Source organism: Conger conger, chromosome 10 (assembly GCF_963514075.1).
Source record: "Conger conger chromosome 10, fConCon1.1, whole genome shotgun sequence".
NCBI lineage: Eukaryota > Metazoa > Chordata > Actinopteri > Anguilliformes > Congridae > Conger > Conger conger.
The window spans coordinates 21,397,667-21,419,932 of NC_083769.1; the positions used below are offsets into that span (position 1 = coordinate 21,397,667).

The 22,266-nt window shown below is 43.7% G+C and overlaps 1 protein-coding gene across 2 annotated transcripts; it reads left to right on the forward strand.

Moving 5' to 3' along the window:
• The first annotated feature begins 628 nt into the window (after positions 1 to 628).
• LOC133139018 (keratin, type I cytoskeletal 18-like) lies at positions 629 to 4,694 on the forward strand. Of its 2 annotated transcripts, XM_061258256.1 has the most exons (7): positions 629 to 842; positions 1,258 to 1,340; positions 1,528 to 1,684; positions 2,296 to 2,460; positions 2,599 to 2,724; positions 3,739 to 3,959; positions 4,480 to 4,694. In XM_061258256.1, exons 1-7 carry the CDS (start codon positions 645 to 647, stop codon positions 4,499 to 4,501), a joined length of 972 nt encoding a protein of 323 aa, XP_061114240.1. In that variant the 5' UTR covers positions 629 to 644; the 3' UTR covers positions 4,502 to 4,694. The 2 variants fall into 2 exon arrangements, with proteins under 2 accessions (XP_061114240.1, XP_061114239.1); XM_061258255.1 differs by having other exon boundaries at positions 2,296 to 2,724.
• The last annotated feature ends 17,572 nt before the right edge of the window (positions 4,695 to 22,266 follow it).

A 22,266-nucleotide genomic window follows, 5' to 3' on the forward strand; every position in this document is an offset into this window, starting at 1 on the left:
TGACATGACCTTGGCCCAAGACAGTCTCCAGATCTGAACCCAATTGAGCATTTATGGGAGATTCAGAAAGGTGTCAGTGCTTTCCACCCCCAATAAGCAAGGTGTGGTTTGACTGACTTTCTGATGCAGGATTGATTCCAGATGCTGGTGGATCTGGTAGAGTCTACAAATACAAGCTGTCCTCTGCAGCACATGGTGGCCCTGGGCCCTTTTTAGCTGCTACCTATGCATTTATTGTGTGGCATTTTGTATATTAATGCATTTGTGTCCGTTGCTGACTGAGGAGTCAATCTGGGGAGGAGCAAAGAGAGAGTCAAAGTCCAAAGAAGGGGATGTGCAGGAAGCAATAGAGGCAGGGAGGGAAGGCAATGACCATAAAACAACTACGTGACGCCACTATAGTTCTTCTTACTGCAGCGGAGCCCGCCCGCCTCAGTGTCGTTCGCCAACCAATTTGACCGACCCGCCTGAGCACCATGTCTCACTTTACTGGACCAAATTATCCTTGGGCGAGTACCAACTGGGAGCGCCCTACGCAAACCGCATGGAGAGTGTATGGGGGTGCAGGAGGGCGAGGAATCACATCCCATTCCAGTTCTGGGGTCGCAGCCAGGACATACCGGTCACCCCTTGTGGCTTCCGGCATGTTCACCTTAGGTGACGAGAGAGAAACCATGCTGGGCCTGAATGGCCGGCTGGCCTCCTACATGGAGAGGGTGCGCAGCCTGGAGGAGGCCAACTGCGAGCTAGAGCTGCAGATCCACGAGGTGCTGGAGAAGAGGGGCCCTGAAGTCAAGGACTACAGCCACTACGACGCCATCCTGGAGGACCTGCGCACACAGGTGACAACTACAGGGCAGCAGCCGGGCCTCTCTGCGTAACATAGACATGCTGTTTTACACTAATCATTAGGCTGTACAGTAGTGAAAATGAAATAATGAAAATTTCAGCATATTTTATCATACATTGTTTCATTAATTGTCAGAATATTGAGGAATAGGGGGAACAGATTGTAAAGAATATAAAATACAACCAAACGTATTCATTTTCACTTTCAGTCCAGTCCCCCCACTTCATTTCAGAATAGTTCAAACTTGGACTTTGAAACCATCATAAAAGGCTGTTATCTTAGTGTGTCTGTAGATCATGTTTCTTTGTTTTTTGCTGATCCAATCATCTCTAGCATCTGAACATGTCATCTGCATCTGAACATAGCAACTGAAACTGAGAGGGTCTATTGCTTTGTCTCTCCTGCAGATCTTGGGAATGATTTTGGGCAATGAAAATCTTGCTGTAAGGATAAACAAGCTGAATTCTGAGGCTGAAGATTTCCAGATGAAGTGAGTTTCCAGAATCTTACCTCTGTGTTGTGCAGATGACTAAACACATACTGTATATATATGTGTGTGTGTGTGTGTGTGTGTGTGTGTGTGTGTGTGTGTGTGTGTGGATTGGGGGGTCTGCTCTTACCTGCATAATTCTTCATAGAAAAGAGTGGAGACAAAAGCTCTGTGTTTGTGTTCTCAGAGTGGAGATCGAGAGAAGGTTTCGGCAGTCTGTCGAGGCTGATATAGCAGGCTTAAGAAATGTGCTGGACACCCTTCATCAGACCCGGATGAAGCTGGAGAGCGATATCGAGGCCCTGAGTGAAGATTTGATTTTACTGAAGAAGAACCATGAAGAGGTACAGCTACTGCAATAAACCAGTCTTCTCCTTTATCTTCAAAAATATAACCTTCCACACTGAAAGATGCACTCCGAGCAAAGAGAGATAGAAAGTTGTTTGGCAAAATAAAAATAGGTAAATCTTTCATTGTAATCGTACTCGACTATATAATTCAGGGCAGATAGTATGCAGTATATTTAGCTAGATACTGTAGATGAAAAGGTCACAACTGACATAAATGCATATGTTTTCATTACAGAGAGAAATGTTTTATTATTGAAAATACTTTTAAAAAGGATGTCTGCTTTCAGAGATTTCACAGACTTTCCAAAGACTTATCTTTTTTTGTACCAAAGTTTCTTTCCAGTTTCTAATCCACATGCACAAATATTATACCCTACAGTCCACACAGAACTGCAGGAGAGCCACTAACCATTTTACACCCTACAGTTTACATAGTACTACAAGAGAGAGGCGAATCTTCCGCTCAGGACAAATGCCAGCCACTCTATTGGGAGTAGCCTGCTCTTGTATTCTCCTAATGTCCACTGACTTGAAGTGCTTATTCTTCACTGTGGAAAACGAGGCATGCAAAAAGAACTGCAGAGTAATTGCAGTAATAATTACAGGAAATTCTGGAGCTGCATATCCAGATTGAGCAATCAGGAGTCCGGGTGGATGTTGATGCTCCAACGGGAGAGGACCTGGGGCAGATCATCGGGGAGATCAGGGCCAAGTTTGAGAAGATGGCACTGAAGAACCAGGAAGAACTGAAAGCCTGCCATGGTCTCAAGGTGCTTCGCAAACCTTCCTCTTTCTGTAACCAGTATGAATCCCAAAGGACAATTTTGCAAAACACATACAAGCTTCACCTCCAGCTCTCATTCTCTGTGTGTGTGGTGTGTGTGTGTGTGTGTGTGTTACTCCACCAGGTGTCGGAGGTGGAAGCGGAGGTGGCAGAGAGCATGACAGCCCTGCAGGGGGTTCAGACTGAGAGGAAAGAGAAACACAGGCTGATGCAGTCCCTAGAGATTGAAATGCAGTCCCAAAGAAGCCAGGTACCCTGTTTCTTCCATTAATAATAATACCATCTACAGTAGTTTGCTGCAGCTTTTAGCACTTCCCCTGACTCTGCACCTGACTTCTGACACTCCAAAGCGTGGCTTTCAGGACAACCAGTTTCAGTCAGTGGTGATTGGTAAGCTGAAATTTGGCAGGGCTGAAAACTCATCATTGGTCTCAACCTGTTTTCATTCATTTTCCTTGATTAACAAGTGTGCCAACAATCGGACAAATCAACTGGCAAGTAACACACAGCTGAGAGAGATGAAATGACAAATGAAGTTCAGAAGAATCTATTATAATCAGTAGGTACTACCAACTACCAATTTAGCTTTCAGCCTAACAAGCAATAACAAAACCTGAGGCAAAGGATTGTTTAAAATCTGCACAGTGCAGGTATTTTCCATCTATATTCTACATGTAGGTCTACATGTAAGCACAAATAATGTTGATGAAATATGCACTTAAATGGTCTCATTGAGGAGGGCTAGTTATATACTGAAAACAGGTTGGGACCAATAATCAGTTTGAGGGGAAGTTTTCCAACCCACAGATTTTCAGCTCAGCAACCACTCACCAACTAGTTTGAGTGCAATTTAATACAACAGGTCCTATGATCATGACCTCCATAAAATCAAAAGCACTCAGGTTAATTTGATCACTGTGTCAGTCTGCTTCTTCATGACTGTGTGACCCTTTGGGGGTTGAACCAATGTTTTGGGTACACACACCTAATCTTCTAGGTGCAAAATACAACATGCGACAGACAATCAAAAGAGTCTCCTCTTTGATGAATCAACTGATTCTTTCCTCCAAGTTCTCAAAAAGCACAACAACCATTTGCATTTTTGAAGATTGCCTACCTTCCCATGTTTGCAATTTCACAATGCATATTTTGAGTCTGTGTTTTAACATGGCTGCAACCGAATTGCACCTCAGGGATATCAATTGCTTCATTGATTTACTGATTAGGTGTTTCTCCCCCCCCCCCCCCCCCCCTCCCCAAACAGAAAGCCTCTCTGGAAGGCTCCCTGCAAGACACAGAGCTGCACTACAGCATGGAGATGGAGGAGAACAACAACATCATCCTGCACCTGGAGGCAGAACTGATGGAGCTGCGCACCAACATCCACCATCACACGCAGGAGTACGAGGCGCTGCTCAGCCTGAAGACCCAGCTGGAGGCAGAGATCGCCACCTACAGGGGGCTTCTGGATGGCGGCGACTTCAAGTGAGCACGGGCTGGGGGGAACTGCCAATGTGACATCATGGCTCGGTCCAAACTAGACTCAGAGGTCCAACGGAAACGAGGGGTCATTATTTAGGCACTAAGGAGGTCAATTACTTATGACTAAGAAGCCAGCAAAGATTTTCCTGTTTGATAGCCGGTCCTCCCATGAGACACTCCGCCCTTATGGCAGGATTGCACGCAAGATTGCTGCAGGATTTCCTGGTTCGCAAGCATTTCCACTGTGTTCACCACAATGACAGAGCAAGTGGGGGAAACTCAGGCTGTCTGTGAAATCTGTGACTGCAGTGTGCTAGCTTACTGCAGGGCCCACTGTCCAGTCACCACTGTAGCTCAGCTCATTTCATTTGCAAATAAGAGACAGAAGAAGGAAATAAGGTCTGTGCATTATTCTTGTACACACGTGGGCAATCATCCAAAAGATCTTTGTCGTGTGTGTGTGTGCATGTGTGCGTGTTGACATATGAATGTAAACTGTTTCCATTCTCTTTCCTATATGTAGACTTGAAGATGCCCTGGAATAGTAGGCAGCACCGCCCTGGCTAAAGATGGTAACAGATCCTTCTGGAAGGCTGGAAGGCAGTGTGCTGTCTGAGGTATCAGACATCAAAGAACAATGATTCCCCTCCTCAGGTGCCCATAGTAAGCTCATACGTTCACAGACGGTGTCCTGGGTTGCAGTTATTAAATTTACAATCTTAACTTCCAAACTTTTAATGTCCCAGGCAAAAAAAACAAAAAAAAAAACACTACTGCAAGTCATCTCATCCTGCCATCCCTCTCAAGAAACTATTATCCCACACTGCACCTGGCTCTCATCCAAGAATTGAAACTAAAGAGATTTATACTTTCCAAATTGCCTCTTGCTTTATTATTACCTGAAACAATAAAGATACGAATGCTTTTTCATTTCAGGCTTTGGCATTACTGTTTCACAGATTACTATTACATTGATTATCTACAGTATAAGCAGTAGCCCCAGTAATTATAGTATTAGTTAAAGAAGTAGTTTTTGTAGTTGCTGTAGTAGCATCATTATAATGATGATTGTTAATAGCTAATAAACACATGAACTGGCATAATGTGTATGAAAGATATTCACGTTAATTCACTTCCATTTGCTTCAAAATCAATTGAATATCCAGAAATACATTTTCATAAATATCCAAGTAAAATGGATCCTTCGGGATTTTGCTCTATTGCGTAGCTTCAAAGTATCAGGATTTATCATAAGTGACCCTACATTGTCTACAGAGGTGTTCTTCACTGTGGAGCCGCTCTTGGGTTGCACAGCCCCCATCCAGCTCCCGGGCCTTGGCCTCGTGCCAGGCGGCCCTTTCTGTCTTCACTCAGAAGGGTTGTGCTCCTTTCTCTCGCTCTTCTCAGGAATTCAGTGTTTGCTCTGCGTCTGACGCACTTTTCTGGACGGAACCCCTCCCCCCCAGCCCCCCCCCCCCCGTTCCCCGCTGGACAGGCAGTGTTCCGGTCGCGGTTGTTTGTTTTCCGCCATCACTCAGTTTTGTGTTTTGACTCTCAGGGACATTTATAGGCACCTAGCACGGCTACAGCGGGACAGCTCTGTAGGTCTCGCACGGCGATTGGAGCATTGGATGTGGCCTCTGTCGGTGGTTGGATGTAGCTGCGGGTTGTGTGGTCGACCCAGAGCACTGGAAAAAACTTCAGGGTCCTGAGAGCGCAATTGGGTTTGCCTGCATTTGACCATGCAAAGTTTATGTGAAGACTGGGGAAAGTGTTCCTGAGAGAATGTCACTGAACCTCAGTGGTTTGAGCATTAGGGCCAGAGAATCGTATGCCAGCTTCTCTGAATGAACTGTGTAATCAACTGCTCCTAGTTTGGGGCCCTGGACTAGTTAACCTGCCACTCTCAGTATGCGTATACATGCCATACTAGCATTTATATATTGGCTGTTTAATGGCTGTATAAATGGTATGCATTTGTCCAACTAAACACTTCAGAGAGTGAAGCATTTCTAAATACTTAAAAACTTCAGTTATGCAAGTGCACACACTCATGCACACATACACTCACAAGCAGAAATGTCAACATGTACTGTATGCACACATAGAGGCACTAACAAACAGGCATGCATGCATACATTTTCATACACACACACACACGCAGGCACACATATACGTACATACACACACATCCATACTGTAAAGTGATATAGTGTACAGTCACTCAATAAGTGAAATTTCCTGCTGGATATGGTGAAGTTGCTCTTAACTACATTTCTGTGCGTTAACCTGTCACTCTGAGTGTGTCTATATAAGCCATAGCGGCATTTATATATTGTCTGTTTAATCGCTGTTAAGGTGTATGCATTTGTCCAACCAAACACTTCAGACAGTTCAGCATTCCCAATTGCTTACTGTCTTTTTCCACCGTTGAAATTCCCCTGCAAAATGACTGACTGGTAGTGTGTATTGTCCTTACAGTTACAGTACCATTTAAGGAAAACTAGTGACATGAACATTAATATTTCATATAATCTGTCTTTAGGTGCATTTCTTTTTATGAAATGTAAGCCAAGTAATGTTGTTTTGTCACACAATAGCATTACAGTTGCTAAGTTTAAAGATTTTGACTTTTTATTTTATGAAGAGCTATTTTCTATGTATTGGTTACGTCAACACCAGTTCATAGTCATCAGTCTTTTTGAAACTTTTATGTTTAGATTTCAGTTAAAAGCTGGGGTCCTGCAATCATTTTTTTAAAGACCCCTTTTCCACTAAGATAAAATAAAACTGCCTTGTGAAGACACATCTCCCCGAACAGAGCAGCATTCCTCCCGCTGTTCCTGGGACCCAGAATTACCTCCACCTGCGGAGAATTAGCAGCTTGAAGGGCAGGGATGGAGCCCAACGTGCGTAGGGGTCTTTCATTGCGAATACCTGGAATTCCTCAGACCTGGCCACTGCAGGCTGAGGATTAAAGCCAGGCCCAAGGCCTGCAGCTTTGATTATGCTCCAGTGCTTTGTCTTATCGAGGGCGCATACCTCTCCTCTCACGATGCTGTGCTGCAGAGTTTTTCCTTCATGCTTTTCTCATACTTTTAATGGTCAAATTCTGAAATTATCGATAGGGCTCGACACTTAACACTTAACACTTGCATTTTAAATAGATTGTCAAGATAAAGATTTTGCAATTTTTCAAATATTATTGGCAAATGTCCTGAGCTTCCAGATTTCAGCAGCCCAACAAGAGCTGCAAAACACAGATTTCTGTGTCTGAAGCATGGTTGTGTGGTCTGGATGTTCTCTTTCTGGGTCTTGTTAACTCCCTGAACTCTGAAATCAGAAGCCCCCATACAATGATTATATGCTATATGTGTTATTTACTGCAGTGATAACAGCTCAAGTACATTTTATTTGTATAACGCTTTTTACAGAAGACTGTCACAAAGATGCATTACAGAGTAACAGAAGGGCAAACGCCAGGCCTGAACCCCCAAATAGCAAGCACACAAGTTAAGAAAACTCCAAGGTGGGCAGAAATCTCAGGAGGCTATAGAGGGGGACCCTGTCCTCCACTGGGCTCCATAGTACATCCAGAATACATTTCTAAAAACTCATTTACTCCAAAGTACATGAAATCCCAGACATCCCAATTGCTCCACGTTGAGCGCAGTACAGAAGCCGTACAGTATGGGTGCCAGGACCAGCTCTCCTCTGCCACATAAATCTGTGAGACTATTGTGCAAGGCAGTGAATCAGGCTTTCCAGCTCCCAGGCTGTGAAACTGCAGGGAAAGGTAAGGTATTTGCTAAGAAAAATACTCAGGCCAGTCACAAACTGAAGGGCGCTCCTGGTAATTCGGCATTAATTTGCTCTCTACTGTGAGCAGGGCGCAGACCAAAAGAGACCCACAGGAGTTAACCGTTTTGGCAGTTTTAGAACATGAGTCAGTCTTAATGAAAGCCAGAAAACTCCGCCGCCACTACAGAGAACAGAGCAGAGCCCAAACTAAAAAAAGAAACGTGAATTAAATCTTTATCCCAGAAAAATGCGCTCTTTTCCAGTGCGTAAGCGGGTCCTTCCCGGTCTCGTTCTCGACTGCTTGGCGATCCTTCAGCTGCACAAACAGTGCAGCCGCAGCCTGGGGGTTTCCATGGCAACGGACCGCAAACACTGGCATGTTGTATGTGCTCGCTGAGCCTTCAGCATAAAAAAGGATTACATAACCCCTTTCATCGGGGTCATGCACCTCGCACCTAAGTACCTGCCATTTCAGGGGGCGTGTATATCACCATTCAAAAAAACTAAGACAAATATCCGCTGGGGACAAGGACCAGGAAACAGAGGAGCAGGGAAAAGCTTTGGGGAACAACGCCAGAGTGACCTCCAGTACTCCAGAACTCATTTACTTGCGGTTCCTTTTTTCTGAATTGGCGGAAGACTGCCGGCTCAATGAGTAACTATGTGGCCTGCAGGCTTCACGGTTAGCGAAGTCCAAAAGACACGTGGGCTTAACCGGCGGATTTCGGGGGACGAGGGAAGACGCTGGGGCAGAGACCGGGGCCTTCCGGGGGCGGGTTTGACGGCGTGACAGGCGTGTCGATTCTTTTTCCATGGATCGCAGGTCCAGTGGTGCGTGGGCCTCTAGCTCTCTTACTCAAACATGGCAGACTCAGAGGAATAAAGGCCTTATGAAACCTGCACAGCTGGTGACCGCTGAGTTACACAAGTGCACAAACACCCAAACACACACACACACCCAAACACATACACACCCAAACACACACACACACCCAAACCCATACACAACTGTATACATGCACACACGTACAGGCATGTACACATACATATTTGACATACACAGACACACATGCAGTATGTGCATATGCATGCCTACATGGACAATGGCATGTACAATGTATATTCGTAGGGAGACGATATTCTGTAGGTTGCACAGCTATTCAATAATACCACTACTAGAGGATATGAAAGAAGAATTTAAGCCACGCACCTAAAGCGCAAATTCATTGCTGGCTATAGTGAAATTCCTCTTAATGTCACACTGTTATGTCCGGACATCAAAATAGGCTACAGTACCTTGGGCTGTAATTGTATACTATGTCTGAGGAGTGGCATGCTTTGTCCCTGCCTTTGTAAACTTATTATTTTTGTCAGATATGAAAATTATATCACAGATTTTAAACAGTTGTGATCAGTAGGGTATAGAATGAATCCATCTCTGGCCATTTCCCATCCAGTTCAGCCACATCTATTCCTTCCATCTCCCTCAACTTTTCCATTCACCACAGACCATTTTGCAGTGATTGTTTTTCTAACGCTAATATTCTTTCCTTGGATGGTCCACTTGTTGTAGGAAAGTTTTTCTTTTCTACGTCACCTAACATTTTTTCTTTGCCTCATTTGTTTGTTTTGTTATCCACAATGAATTAATTTGATTCATGATGACAGATCTATTTTTACTCTCTGTTAGGATTGATTTTCCCATGCTGTAGCAGGCTATGGCTGTGTGATGGTGACCGTTATCTCTATTTACCAATCTGTAAATTCATGTTTTCTTGTGGTTGCGTCATTACCTGTGCCTGGTTTCTAGGACACTTAAGCATGGAATATTGTTTCAGACCTTTTTTGTATGGGTGATTTTGCAAAATTGTGAATGAGGGAGTTTCATTTCTTTGTGTAATTTGGAATAGTCTTAGTAAGTTGGTTGTTAATGTGTCATTATATGTGACTGCAATAGTAGTGCAATGTAACTTATGTTTTTGTTTATGTAAATCTGGCCTCCAGTTCAAGTTCTCACTTGAAGGCTTCAAAACATTTCATTCCACACAATAGAAATTAGCATTGAAGCTATATGTGGTGATTTTGACAGAAACACCAATATTTCTTATGTTTCTTCTAGTGTTTTATCATATTTCTCCACCATTCCCAGGTGCATTACCTCATTCCATCTGTATTTGTGTTTATAGTACATATTAACCCTTGTGTATGGTACATATTAACCCTCAGATAAATAATTTGGTGATAAGCATGTGATGTTGGTTGGCCATGTCTAATTCTGATTCACTTCTAACACTGTTCTCCTGGTAGAAGAGGTCCTAAAAACCTAAAAAGGAGGTCCTAAAAATTCCATACATTCCTTCACACACTAGTGCAGGCAAAAGGGCAGAGGCTATCATCAATCTGCTTCTTCCATACAGAAAACATGAACACTCACACACAAACTCACAAACTTTAATTACTGTCTTTACTCATTGTTAAACACTCACTTTACTAACACAAATGCAACCTCATTCAATTATATTTATTGAATTAGTTTCACAGTTCAACGGCAAAGTCTTTCCTTCAGTCCTTTCCTCAATAAGGGTTTGTTTTTTTTGTGTTGCATTATATCTTCTGCCCCTTGAAGGAGACCTTGAAGGAGAAGGGGAGGGGAGTGCAGGAGATAACAGGTATAGCCAGCCTGTGAAGAAGACAAGCAAGCCTTGTTCTTGCATTCCTAACAAGATGCAATGTCAGCAAAGTAGCATGCTTAACTGCGATATCAACCAATGCCAGCTTAAGCATCCAGAGTAATGGAATTTAAGTATTATCAGTTCACAGACTTTGGATAAAATCTCCTTACTTATGTAATCTTTGAAACAATTAGTATCCTGAGCAGGACTCTTTGAAACTGTGCAGCACCTAAGCTGCCTCTCCCTTGGTTCCTCCAAGTCCTTCACCCCGTAACAGCTGAAATTATCCATAAAACAATCACAACTGAATGTAACCCTAGTACAACCACCATGACTGAATTTATCTCTAAAACAATCATAAGTGAACCTGTTCCTGTAACTCACAACTGATTCCCTTAGTATGTTCAGCCAGCATTGTGCTAAGCAGAAAGTTTCTCTGATGTATTTTATTGTGTTTGTGTACATGCTGACTCTTGTGCTTACAAGAAAAAATAAACACTTCCCACACCGGGGTGCCTAATCTCCTGTAAGGAACCTTGGCACAAACAAAATGTGGGTGGTTGTGGAGGGGTCCATTGTTGGCCAGTTTTACAGATATAAGATAAATGCAGGAAAGGCTGTAAGTCTAAATATGTGGCCCTTAGACAATGGTTAGCAAAGAAAATCCAGCTTCAAATTTGGGAATGAAACCACAGTGGAGGAAACATACTATTTTCACAGCTTGATTTGCAGTAATCACAGATCTGAATATGTTATAACAGTAAAATATGAATGTATTATAATAACGGCTAATCAATTTGTATTGGGGTAATAGTAGCTTTAAAATATCAATATAGTAATTGAATAACAGCTAATACATTTGAAAAATATTAACTTTATGAATATGCTATTCGCAAAATAGTAAATACATTAGCAGTGGTGCCAAAGTAACTTTAAAGCATGGCATTGTATGACTTTATTAGTCCTACCAATCTCTGAATACAAAGTGAAAACAGAACTGGTTTCGAGGACCTTGAAAAACTGCACAGCTCGAGTTTCCATCGGCCTCTTTGGGTGGATTTCAAAACCCTGAGTTGATTCAAAATGAAGGCCAGCTTCATAAAAATGCCTGTTTTACCACTGGCCTACACACAGGGCAGGAAAACCTTGTGCTTATCTGAAGAGAGGCAGGCAGAATGATTGGGGTCCCAGGGTCATGGGAGGGAAGTTTAGGTTAATGGGCAGGCTTGACCAGGCCGAACGCCCACTTACCCCCCTTCCCCATTCTTACCATTGCCCGTGTAAATGAGCCGTGCTGGTGTTCCGTTCCAACCAAAGTCTTTTCTACTTCAAACACTTCCTCTCATCACAAAAACATTCCTGCCGGTTTATCATTATCACACAGCCCTCCATTGTTGCCCAGTTTATTTAGGTTTCCTTGTTTTTTTCACCAACCTGGAAAATGCGCAATGGGGAAACGCACGCACACACACACACACACACACACATAAATCGGGCTCCAAATTTTCAATACTGCTGACAGCAGAAAGAGCAGGAAAATATTTCTTCATTTATTTTGTGAGTATAGATATACAAAAATGATTTATCTTATGAACTTATCTCACTGGAAGATGGAAGAATGCATCATATTTGCATCAGAAGTTGAGTATATGATGGATTGTACCATGCATTATGTTGGTTTGCATGTCCTGTTGACAGACCAGGCATAAATGGGCCTACATAAAAAGACATGAAAGGTGGGGGTGACAAAGTGTGATGGTGCTTAATGTATCAGATTAAATAATTAAACACAGTTCCAACCGTTAGTTTGCCAACATTGTTGATGGTGTACCTCACAGAGAATAGGATAGCATATACTGTGACAATGAGGGGTGCTATTAAATTACATTAACACAGAAAGTGCTTGGTTCTACCAAAAGACCTGGAACTGGCAGAACAGGGCCAACACCCTGAGAGCCCTATTCCTGCAGACAAGGTTTTAGGTGGAAATCCAACTGAGTGTGTGTGTGTGTGTGTGTGTGTGTGTGTGTATGTGCGTGTGAGTCTATTTGTGAATGTGCCTCTATGAGTTTACTGTATGTGTGCTTGTGTTCACTGAGTAGAGTATGTCCTCATCTAGCCTCTCTTACTAGAGTGTGTCGGACTACATTCAGCCAGGCATTCACCCATTCAGGAGACAGCCATGCCGTTAACTGAGATGCACAGGCACCAGGCAGGAGTAGAGCCACCCATCTGTCTGTCTCATAAAGAGATGCTCCTACTGGGCGCTGATTGAGCAGATGGCTCATTCACTTCCTTTTCATTACGTGCCTCTTGTGCACACATTATAACAGTTTGGAACACAGGGCCCGTTAAAAACGGTCACCCACCTGGGGCTTGTCTCCGACAGGCTTTCGGTCGCAGTGCTGAGAGATGCCATCATCCTCTTGCTTATCATGTGACCTTCGCTGCTGCTGGAACACATTCACTGCTTTCAAGCCCTCAAATGGAGTGTGAATATTTCACGCTTGGCCTGCTTGCAGGTGTGGCCACCGTTGCAGGTATATTTTCCGCAAGCGCCCAGCAGAGAATGAAGTGAAACAGAATCATCCGATGATGGCTAGCAGGCATTTAAACTGTCACGCTTGTTAATCGCAGAAAACAATGACAAAACCGGTTCGGGCCGGTCAGCAGTTTGGTGATAGGGGCATGCCCCCCCCCCGCTATAGCATTTCACCGCTGGGTTCCTCTGCACATGCTAATACTGGATGTGCCCCCACTGTAATGCAGGTATTAACAGTAATGCTCTTTTAAAAGTAGACACAAATATTTTATGACTAGTGTGTGAGGGTGTTAATTTGGCAGTTTATAGCTTTTGATCTTTTGAAGGAGGGCAAACAGACTTGCCTCTTTTCTTTTTGCATAATTCAGACAGGCAGAAAGCAGAGAAGGGATCGCAGCTCTGTGCCACGCTGTATGAAATCCCCGCCCTATGGGGGAGAGTGGTATTGGGCTCTAGTGTCAGCCTGCCTTTATGATAATTATTTTACCACATCTGTGCTCACTGACGTATGCAGAGTCAATGACGTGACTCATTCTGGAGAGAAACATCTGCTAAAACCCTTAAGACTCACTGCTCTGAAAACACACACTAACTATGGCATCTGCGCGACACCAAACCAATTTCTTCAATTGTTTCCAACCCTTTAGACGCCAGATAAAACGTTTTGTATCTCCACCTTACATCATGCTCACAAGTTAGTTACATTTTTAAAAAACTTGTGCAAATTATCAAACAGATTCATATACTGCATATACTGGAAATTTCTATAAAATCTGATTTAAGTTGCTGCGGATTCAATCAAATAAACCTTACAGCTCTTTAAGACTTCCAAGAAACAGGATAACAGGTGTGGTCTGATAATTCGGGATCTTTTTTTAGGAGCATGGGGACATACCCTTGGCAGAATTATTTCTGCCATGAATAAAACATAAACATAGAAAGAATTTGAAAAGTATTATAAGTGAACAGTGGAATATCATCCTATTCCATTCGTGGAGCATCCAAGATATAAAAAAACGATGATCTATCCAGGTTTAATATTTTGTATATATGCAGTCTGTTCTCAAAGTGTTGAGTTGTCATAGGCAATTTTCCTACCGTGAATAATTTGCCTGCTTAATTTGCCTGCCCTTCTTGGGTCATGCCATTGAGGTCAGCTTCAGTAGACATAATATGGCCGGACAATGGTTAGCTAATGCTAATCGTACGCAGCTAATGCTTAAGAACAATAACTTCTTGTTTTATGATTCTGTATTTTAGCAGTAGGTTTGATTTTGCACTGTAACACTGTTGCTTTTCTCACCTTTATATCATTGATTAGAATGTATTGGCTAGCTGGTTAAATAGGTAGCAAATCTGATCAAGTAAACTGATCAAGTGGGCTACACAAGGTATGCTAGTCAGAAATTGAATTTATTAGCATATTGTAGCTAGCAGTTGGGGTTCATCTCCTAGCCTGTATTAGTTTAAAGCCCTTTGCTTTAAACTTTTTTTATTCATTGAAATCATTTGTTTAATTGAATACAGCCAATTTAACAAGCCTATGCTTGTTAGATGCAAACACTTTGCTCTTGTTGCTGAGAGTAGTAAATAAAACTTTATATAACTGCAGGAGCAATGAACAAATATAAATAGTTTTGTTCTTAAACTGTGAGAGATTAAAACATCTATAAACCAAGTAATAGATTAAAACATCTATACCTGTCACAAAGACAAAGTTGATCTCAATAATAATAATAATAATAATAATAATAATAATAATAATAGAATGATCTTGACCTGCCAAAAGTAATGAAATCACACAAAATTATTTCATTATCCCTTAATGACATTACCCAGTTGGTAGGAGTTGCAAAGTCATGAAGTTTATTTTATTATGGTTTGATACCCTCCTGTGCTTCGAATCCAGGCCTTTGTGTTTAGTGGAGTTTGCATGTTTTCCCTGTGTCCATGTGCGTTTCCTCCCACAGCCCAAAACATGCTGGATAAGTGAAGTGTCTAAATGTCCCGTAGGTACAGGTGTGTGTGAAAGGTGTGTGTGCCCAGGGATCGATTGATGGATTGGTGTAATGGCGAATGATATCCAGGGCATATTTTCGCCTCTCACCCAATGCATGCTGGGATAGGCTCCAGCACCCCCTGTGATCCTGACCAAGAATAAGTGGGTTAGATAATGGATGGATGGATATGACATATATATTTTTAGAAATGTTAAAACCTGTGGTCTCATGATACACAAAGTGTGCAGACCAAAATTATTATTTCATTTGATTGTACTTTGATGAAAATTCAGCATGGGTGAATCAGCAGGGGTGCTTTAAAAATTATATCAGCATATAAAGAGTTAATCAAATGCATATTTCATTGCAGACTTTTTATGAAGACACATAGAGTACTGTAGCAGAGCACGTCTATCTGACAGATTATGAACTCGAGGGCAGAGGTCTAGCAGGAGAATTAATGAAAAAACTGCTGTGCTGCCAGATGATGCAAATCAAAAGTTTATCTTCCCTTGCATGGTCATCATTTCCGTGAATACAGGAGGCACAGCCAAATAAAGTGCTATTAAAGCGATGGTGAATCCCTGCTTCAATAATAACGCCAGCTTGTTTTTACGGGTGTGCTGCACAGAAGAATGAAAAAGAAACCACATCCACAAGCTCCTCTGTTTTAGCACAGTGACCTGTGATCTCAATTCCATTGGCACCCAAGGCTTGTTCACACTCAGACCTAATCCAGATTGTGAGATGGATTTCCCTGTCTGGATCCCAGTTTACGCCCTGAATTCGCCACAGCAAGGAACAGAGTGGAAGGTTGGGAACAAGGACACATAGCCCATGGGAAGGGGGTATATGTTCGGTTACGTGCACCAATACCACAGCCAGAGACCAAATCAAACCGGATAAGTTTATTCTTACCAGTAGGAAACAGCCTTGCCCAGGCTCCAGCTGTCAAAGGGAACCCAAGAACAATGAACAGAGTACGTCAAAAAATAAAACAATTAACTAAGTTCCTTTTCACGTAAAGGAATATTATTTCAGCTGTTTCATTGCTCTTCCAAATATACTAACTTCTGGTGAGGAACAGGGCAGGGCCCGATCGAGCTGTGAAACAGCTTTCGTGACTCCACGTTCCAAGGACCCCCCCCCCCCCCTTCGGCCGACTCGGCCTACAGCCTCCGGTTCCTCAAATATGCCCATAAAAGGGGACGCCTCGCTCCTGGGACGCAGACGGTCTCCCACGCCCACGCGTTCGCTCGGGAGGAAAAATAACAAAGTATTTGCGGGTCAGGGGGAGGAATGTTGCACAACGCTGGTTGATATCAGCGTCAAACCCTGAGAAAAGAGAACGGCAGGAGAGAGGCTACAGCTCAGGAGCGCCCCCGCCTTCTCCTGTCCCGGAATGACTCTCTGCATGCCAACCTGACCCGACCCGACCCAACCCAACCCAACCCAACCCAACCCGAACCCAACCCCCACCCACCGACACCAGCAAATCTGAGCTTGACAAGACCCATGCACCCTCCCTCAGCATAAGAAAAAATGGTAGCGAGCGCATTGGAATAGTCTCAAGTTCGGCTTTGGCTCGGGCATCGTGCATACTGGTGCATTATGGGAAAAATGGTGGTCAGTGAGGGGGCTGTCCCGCGACCGCACTCGCACGCTGGGTTCTCTCCAGCATGAAATGTACTTTCATCTGCTTTCCATTTCGGCCGTGGCACCGTGGCAGAGTATTTCAGGCCGGCTGCAGCGGGCCCACAGTGCTTTCTTTGTGTGTGATTTACAGCGCGCTGACGGTCGGTCCAGTGGAGCGAAGTGTCTGAACGGCTGTACTGTTCTGCCGCGCGGCGTCTGGAGAGCACGCCGGGCACAGATGAGCTGGGGAGAGCCAGTCAGACTGACCTGAGAGCGGGACTTTCTGTGTGATTAACACTGATGCCTCACTCTGTGAGACGGCTAAGAGTACAAGAGAACGGAAAAGTGTAGACATGTGCCGCATCGCTGCACTCGACACAAACGTGTGCCACTGAAACAAGCACACGTCACACTATGCACAAATGCCCACACACATACAACTCCACCCAACAATAACCACCCACCTCCCTCCCCACACACATACAACTCCACACAACAATAACCACCCACCCCCCTCCCTGCAAACACAACTCCACACAACAATTACCCCCCTTCTTGCCACCTACACAACTCCACACAACAATAACCACCCACCCCCCTGCTCTCATGCACAACTCCACACAACAATTACCACCCACCCCCCTCCCTGCATACACAATATCACAACAGTAGCTCCCACAAACACACACACACACGCACACACATTAATTCACACAGGAAAAAAACACATGCACAGAATTAAATGTAGAATATTATGCACTTGACAAATATAGGCAAAGTTCCCATAATTTCCCATGATACTCAGTAAGGCAGTGACACCATTGACGTGCTCAGACAGTGAGATTGGACCACCCTGTATCTAGCTGCTGAGACTGGGGCAAAGGTGCATCCCTCTCTGCTGTTTCCAAAATGCCCTGTTATAGCACAGTGGAACAATCCCGCTTTTCTCAAGGAAAGGCGCCAAGAGGTTAGAGTGCTGGGATACGCCCCTCCATCCGGAATATAAATCGGGCCACGGCGGTGCGACTGTGACCGCAAGTCTGGCAGGGATGCACAGGATCGCCCATAACGTATCCCAGAGAGACAGAGATTCCATGGGCGGGTCTCCCCCTCCTCACAGTGCGACAGCGCCTCCTCTGGGTGTTTGAGAGCACGCTCTATGTCGCTATAGTTCTCCAAAATTCAGGAGGGCTTTTCTTTTTTTTCAGGAGATGGTGCACGCCCATCGATATGGTCGCACATTCCAAGCCAAAAGAAGAAATGTTGAAAAAGGGATCAAAACAAAAATTCTCTCAGAAAGGAAAGAAAATTGCAAAGTGCATTTAAACCACATTGAAGCTGATCTGGAATCCCTGGATGCTCCTCACTCACTGCTACACAATGGCTGAGCGAGCTTGAATCAAAGTGCCCTCATCCAACCAGAAAACCACAAGGTTACATAAGCTGACATTCCCAGATCCCTGACGAAGGTAAATCAGTCACCCAGGACATAACTGTGATGGCCATGCTGTGTGAGGTAGGGAGGGGGAGTAGAGTGATGTCATAAGCCTGGTATTTGCAGACCACCAGTATTAATAAATCAGTCGTTTCTGCGTAGGAACCTCACCTTGCCGACCTATCTCACAGCATGCCTCGCCGCCGCTAAATCCTTCAGTCATTCGCAGCCCTCCCCCCTCTCTTTCTCACCCTTACTCCTCTCATCCCTCCTTGACTGAAAGGCAAAGAAGAACGGAGGGCAGTAAGACACAAGAAAACAAGAGACAGCTCTGAGCGGTTAAGCTGGCTGGTCTAAGATCTGTTTACATTAAACACAACCTGCCCCAGCCAGGTCTGAGAACATCAGTCATACCTAAAGCCCCGAATCCACACGCCCTCCTCCTCCAGGCCCGTTTTCCTGTTCCTCCGCCCATCTGCAGGCGCTGTGGCTGAGGCGAGACCCCCTCCGCAGAATGGGGGCCGAGCCCCTCGGGGCTTGCCAAGGCGTGCGCCCTGTGTACACATGAGATACACCCTGTTTGCAGGGGCTTAGAGGAGGTGAGTCAGGCAGACCTTCAAGGTTAATGATGGAAAATGGTGATGGTTTATTTTCAAAGACCCTCTTGGTGATGTCAGCGATGCATTACCTCACACAAAGCAAACGCTCATTTGTGTGAGGTAATATGTAATCAACGTGAGAAGCAGTAAGCCCCTCAAAGCAATTCAAATTACCACCCCCGATCATCAGCTATTTTTCCATGTCACATTTTCAGGCAATTGTGACGAATGGCTCCAATCAAACTAATCCCGCCTCTTGTACATTCAAGTCAGTACCTGATTGCCGCTATAGACATTAGCTGTATCTTCTGTGATGTCATGCTAAAGCAGGCTCTGACTATGGTGAGAAGAGCGCTACAAAACAATTAAAGCTGTGGTGGCATTGTGCCATGCCCTGTGGTTTACATGTGGGATTAAGACCACGTATCACCACCAAACCTTGGCTAAGGCGTACCGTGTGCGCTTCCGAATAAGGTCCTCTAAACTGGAACATTCCAGAACATTGTCTGTGTCACGAGTGCAGCAGTCCACCTCCAATCCTGGAGAGCCACTGGCATGGATTTATTTTCCACTAGATGACTTGATTGACCTGATCGCAGCCATGATTGGATTAAATTTAAATCCCTCTGCTCAGTTACGAAATTGTTAGAGTCTGGCCTTCCAGGGCCAAGATTGGCTCCCCCTCCTCCAAAACAATGAACCAGAATTCAGCATTCAGACCTCCTGGGACTGTTGGTGGTCTTGGTTTTAGTTCACACTCATTACATTACATTAATGATATTTGGCAGACACTTTTATCCAGAGTGACGTACAGTTGATTAGACTAAGCAGGAGACAATCCTCCCCTGGAGCAAGGTTATGGGCCTTGCTCAAGGGCCCAACGGCTGTGCGGGTCATATAGTGGCTATACTGGGGATGGAACCACAGACCTCACGGGTCCCAGTCAGGTACTTTAACCACTACGCTACAGGCCGCCACTCATTGGGTGAATTAGTCACACCATTTGGTTTCTTGAGTCTGAATCTGAAACCGAAACCCAACGACCCCTGTGGCTCCCCAGGAGCATCGCTTCTAAAATCCATTCACACCGCTCAGTCTGTAAAGACATTTTCACTGTGTGTTTATGATATCGTAAAGTTACTTTACCATCACTAGTGTCACTGAATCCCAGATTCACCCCCTGGAATTGTTTACTCAAATTAAAGTTTTATTCTTTTAGTCTTAAGCTTAATTTTCACAGGAAGCATTCCGCAAGATGTTTTCTTTAGATAAACAGACAGCATGCATCACGGAACAGCTGGCGTCTGTAAAGCATTATCCTCCCTGGTCACGTGCCAAACGGGAATGCTTCACAAAAGGGGAGGACACCATAAAACAGTGTTTGTTGCTATAGACCGTGCACGTTTCCTCCCACTTGAGTGTTTAAAGATGGACTGTGATTAATGCTGTGGTCCTCATAATCATGGAAAAACTAAATTAAATGTCCGTTTTCCGTTTGCTTGCTCCATTGGTAGTGTTTGCCCAGTAAAAGTCGGTGAGTGTCTACAGCACGTGGTCTGCCAGTGTGTCTTTTGCAGTGTTTGCCTTCCTGTCCCTGCTCTGTTCACATGCTGGTGTTACTGCAAACACTGCAGTTTATGTGAAACACAATATTTCAGCACAGCCACTACAGTAGAAACATCAAGGGAATACACCAACAAATGGCTGACCTCTATATGAGTTATTCTCCTTCTTTTCAGCCTGTTCGACATTCATCTTCCCAAGGAAAGCCGTGAATATTTTGTCCACTTTTGGAGTCAACCTCAACCCTTATAATATCAAGCAGGGTTTGCTAAATACAGGGATATCTTGATTCTATCAACTTGTGTCCTTATCTTTAATTCGCAATTAAATACCACAGTTCCTTTTTCTTTCACAAAATCAGTTTGGTGAGCTCAGCCATCACAAAAAAATAACTGCAAAACTGTTAAAAAAAATAAATAATCCTTGCCAATTTCGTGGTAAATGTTTGGACAATTTCTGACTGAATGCAGACTACAATTAAGTTCTTTCCTGTTCAGACCTTATTGTTCACTTTGTAATAAAATTTGTTTGGCTATTGTTTTTAAAATATACAAATATAAACAAACTTTATCCTTGCTGAGGATCTTCAAAATACTCATTGTGATACACTGTCTTGATCGGACTGAAGTCTATGTTTGTTTACATTTGCACTGTCTATACTAATTTCAAAATTTGATAATGTACAGGAGGAACATTGGCTATTCAAGCTATTCAAGTGTCCTCTGAATGATTCACAAAGGGCTTTTGTGTTGTCCCAAGCTACTTAGAGCTTACCTGCTGGGAAAAAAGGCAGGCTTTTTTTTAAGGTGGTTTTTGTCAGGGTCTTGTGAGGATATTTACACGCTATACTGCATGTGTGTAGGTAATAATGCAGGAACTGAGACCAAGAAAAACACTGAACAAATATAATAGGCATCTCCCCATCATCGGTTCCTATACAGCCCCCGTGGGAGAAAAACTCATTGTGTACTGACTGAAAGACATTTCCAGAAAAAAACTCATCAGTAATGATCAATCTCAAGAGAGTAAGCCTATTTACTGCTTTTAGATTCAGAGGTGATGATCAAGTAACATTCACTTGAGGTTGAGCTGCCGGAGAACAATAACCAGGAAGAGAACAGACATGTGCATTAACCTATAGTTTTACACTGACTCTTCAGCAACAGGGGACAATGAGTGCTCCTCGCATAGTCCTTGTTGCTACAAACAATCTTCTTAGACTGTTGCAACATGATTCCTCTATTGTCTCTCATCCTGAACTTTTCATACATTCTATTAGTTCGTTCTCCATTGTGCACCAGCTGAATAGAACAGAACACACATAATTAATATCTGGAAGGAAAGTTTATCGTGCTGCCAGCATTAGGCATACAGTATCATACAAAAAGTACAATGTACGATTTGCATCTCATAGATGGTGACAAGTACAGCACTAAGCTCGCCGTGAAAAGAAATATCCCATAAGTAAAAAATCTAAAATACTTTTATCTAAATCTAAATCTAAATACATTTATTTCTAATACAGGAAAGGGACATCAGCAGTTTGCACTAGAAAAGTGCACCTGGGTGACCTTTTGAGACATCGCTCTCATTAAAGTACCTGGCACCATGAATAATAGGAGCGCAACACAAAGCTCACACTTGACTAAACGAGCATGCCCAGATTGGGCTCCTGGGGACCAACAGGTGATTGCTGGCTTGTCGCCGGGCACACGCCGAAGCAAGTCAGCCCTAAATTTACTTGCATGCTGACTGGCTCCCCGAGACACCAGAGGCACTAGCTCCAGCAGTAATTCTCCTCACGCAGAAAGGAACATAACAACACCGGGCCCAGTATGGGAAGGCAAAATCCTGAGAAAAAGAAATGCAGGTGGGAGCATATTTCTGTAAACATTTGCGGTACTCGTGAAAAATGGTGTTTGATCTGCCTTGTCATTACGAAGATGTGGGACATTTACAGTAAACTCTACATAATGACTGAGCCAAGCTCTCTTCCACGCTCAAACTGATGACCTTAGGCCTTTTTTATCTTGTTTACCCAGTAAACCGCATCGAGGATTCCC

Bases quoted from the DNA above. Each gene is read 5' to 3' on its own strand.
- LOC133139018 (XM_061258255.1), top strand. From the start codon at position 645: ATGTTCACCTTAGGTGACGAGAGAGAAACCATGCTGGGCCTGAATGGC. The intron at 843-1,257 runs GTGACAACTACA...TCTCTCCTGCAG, and splicing joins TGGAGGACCTGCGCACACAG to ATCTTGGGAATGATTTTGGG. The intron at 1,341-1,527 runs GTGAGTTTCCAG...TTGTGTTCTCAG, and splicing joins GCTGAAGATTTCCAGATGAA to AGTGGAGATCGAGAGAAGGT.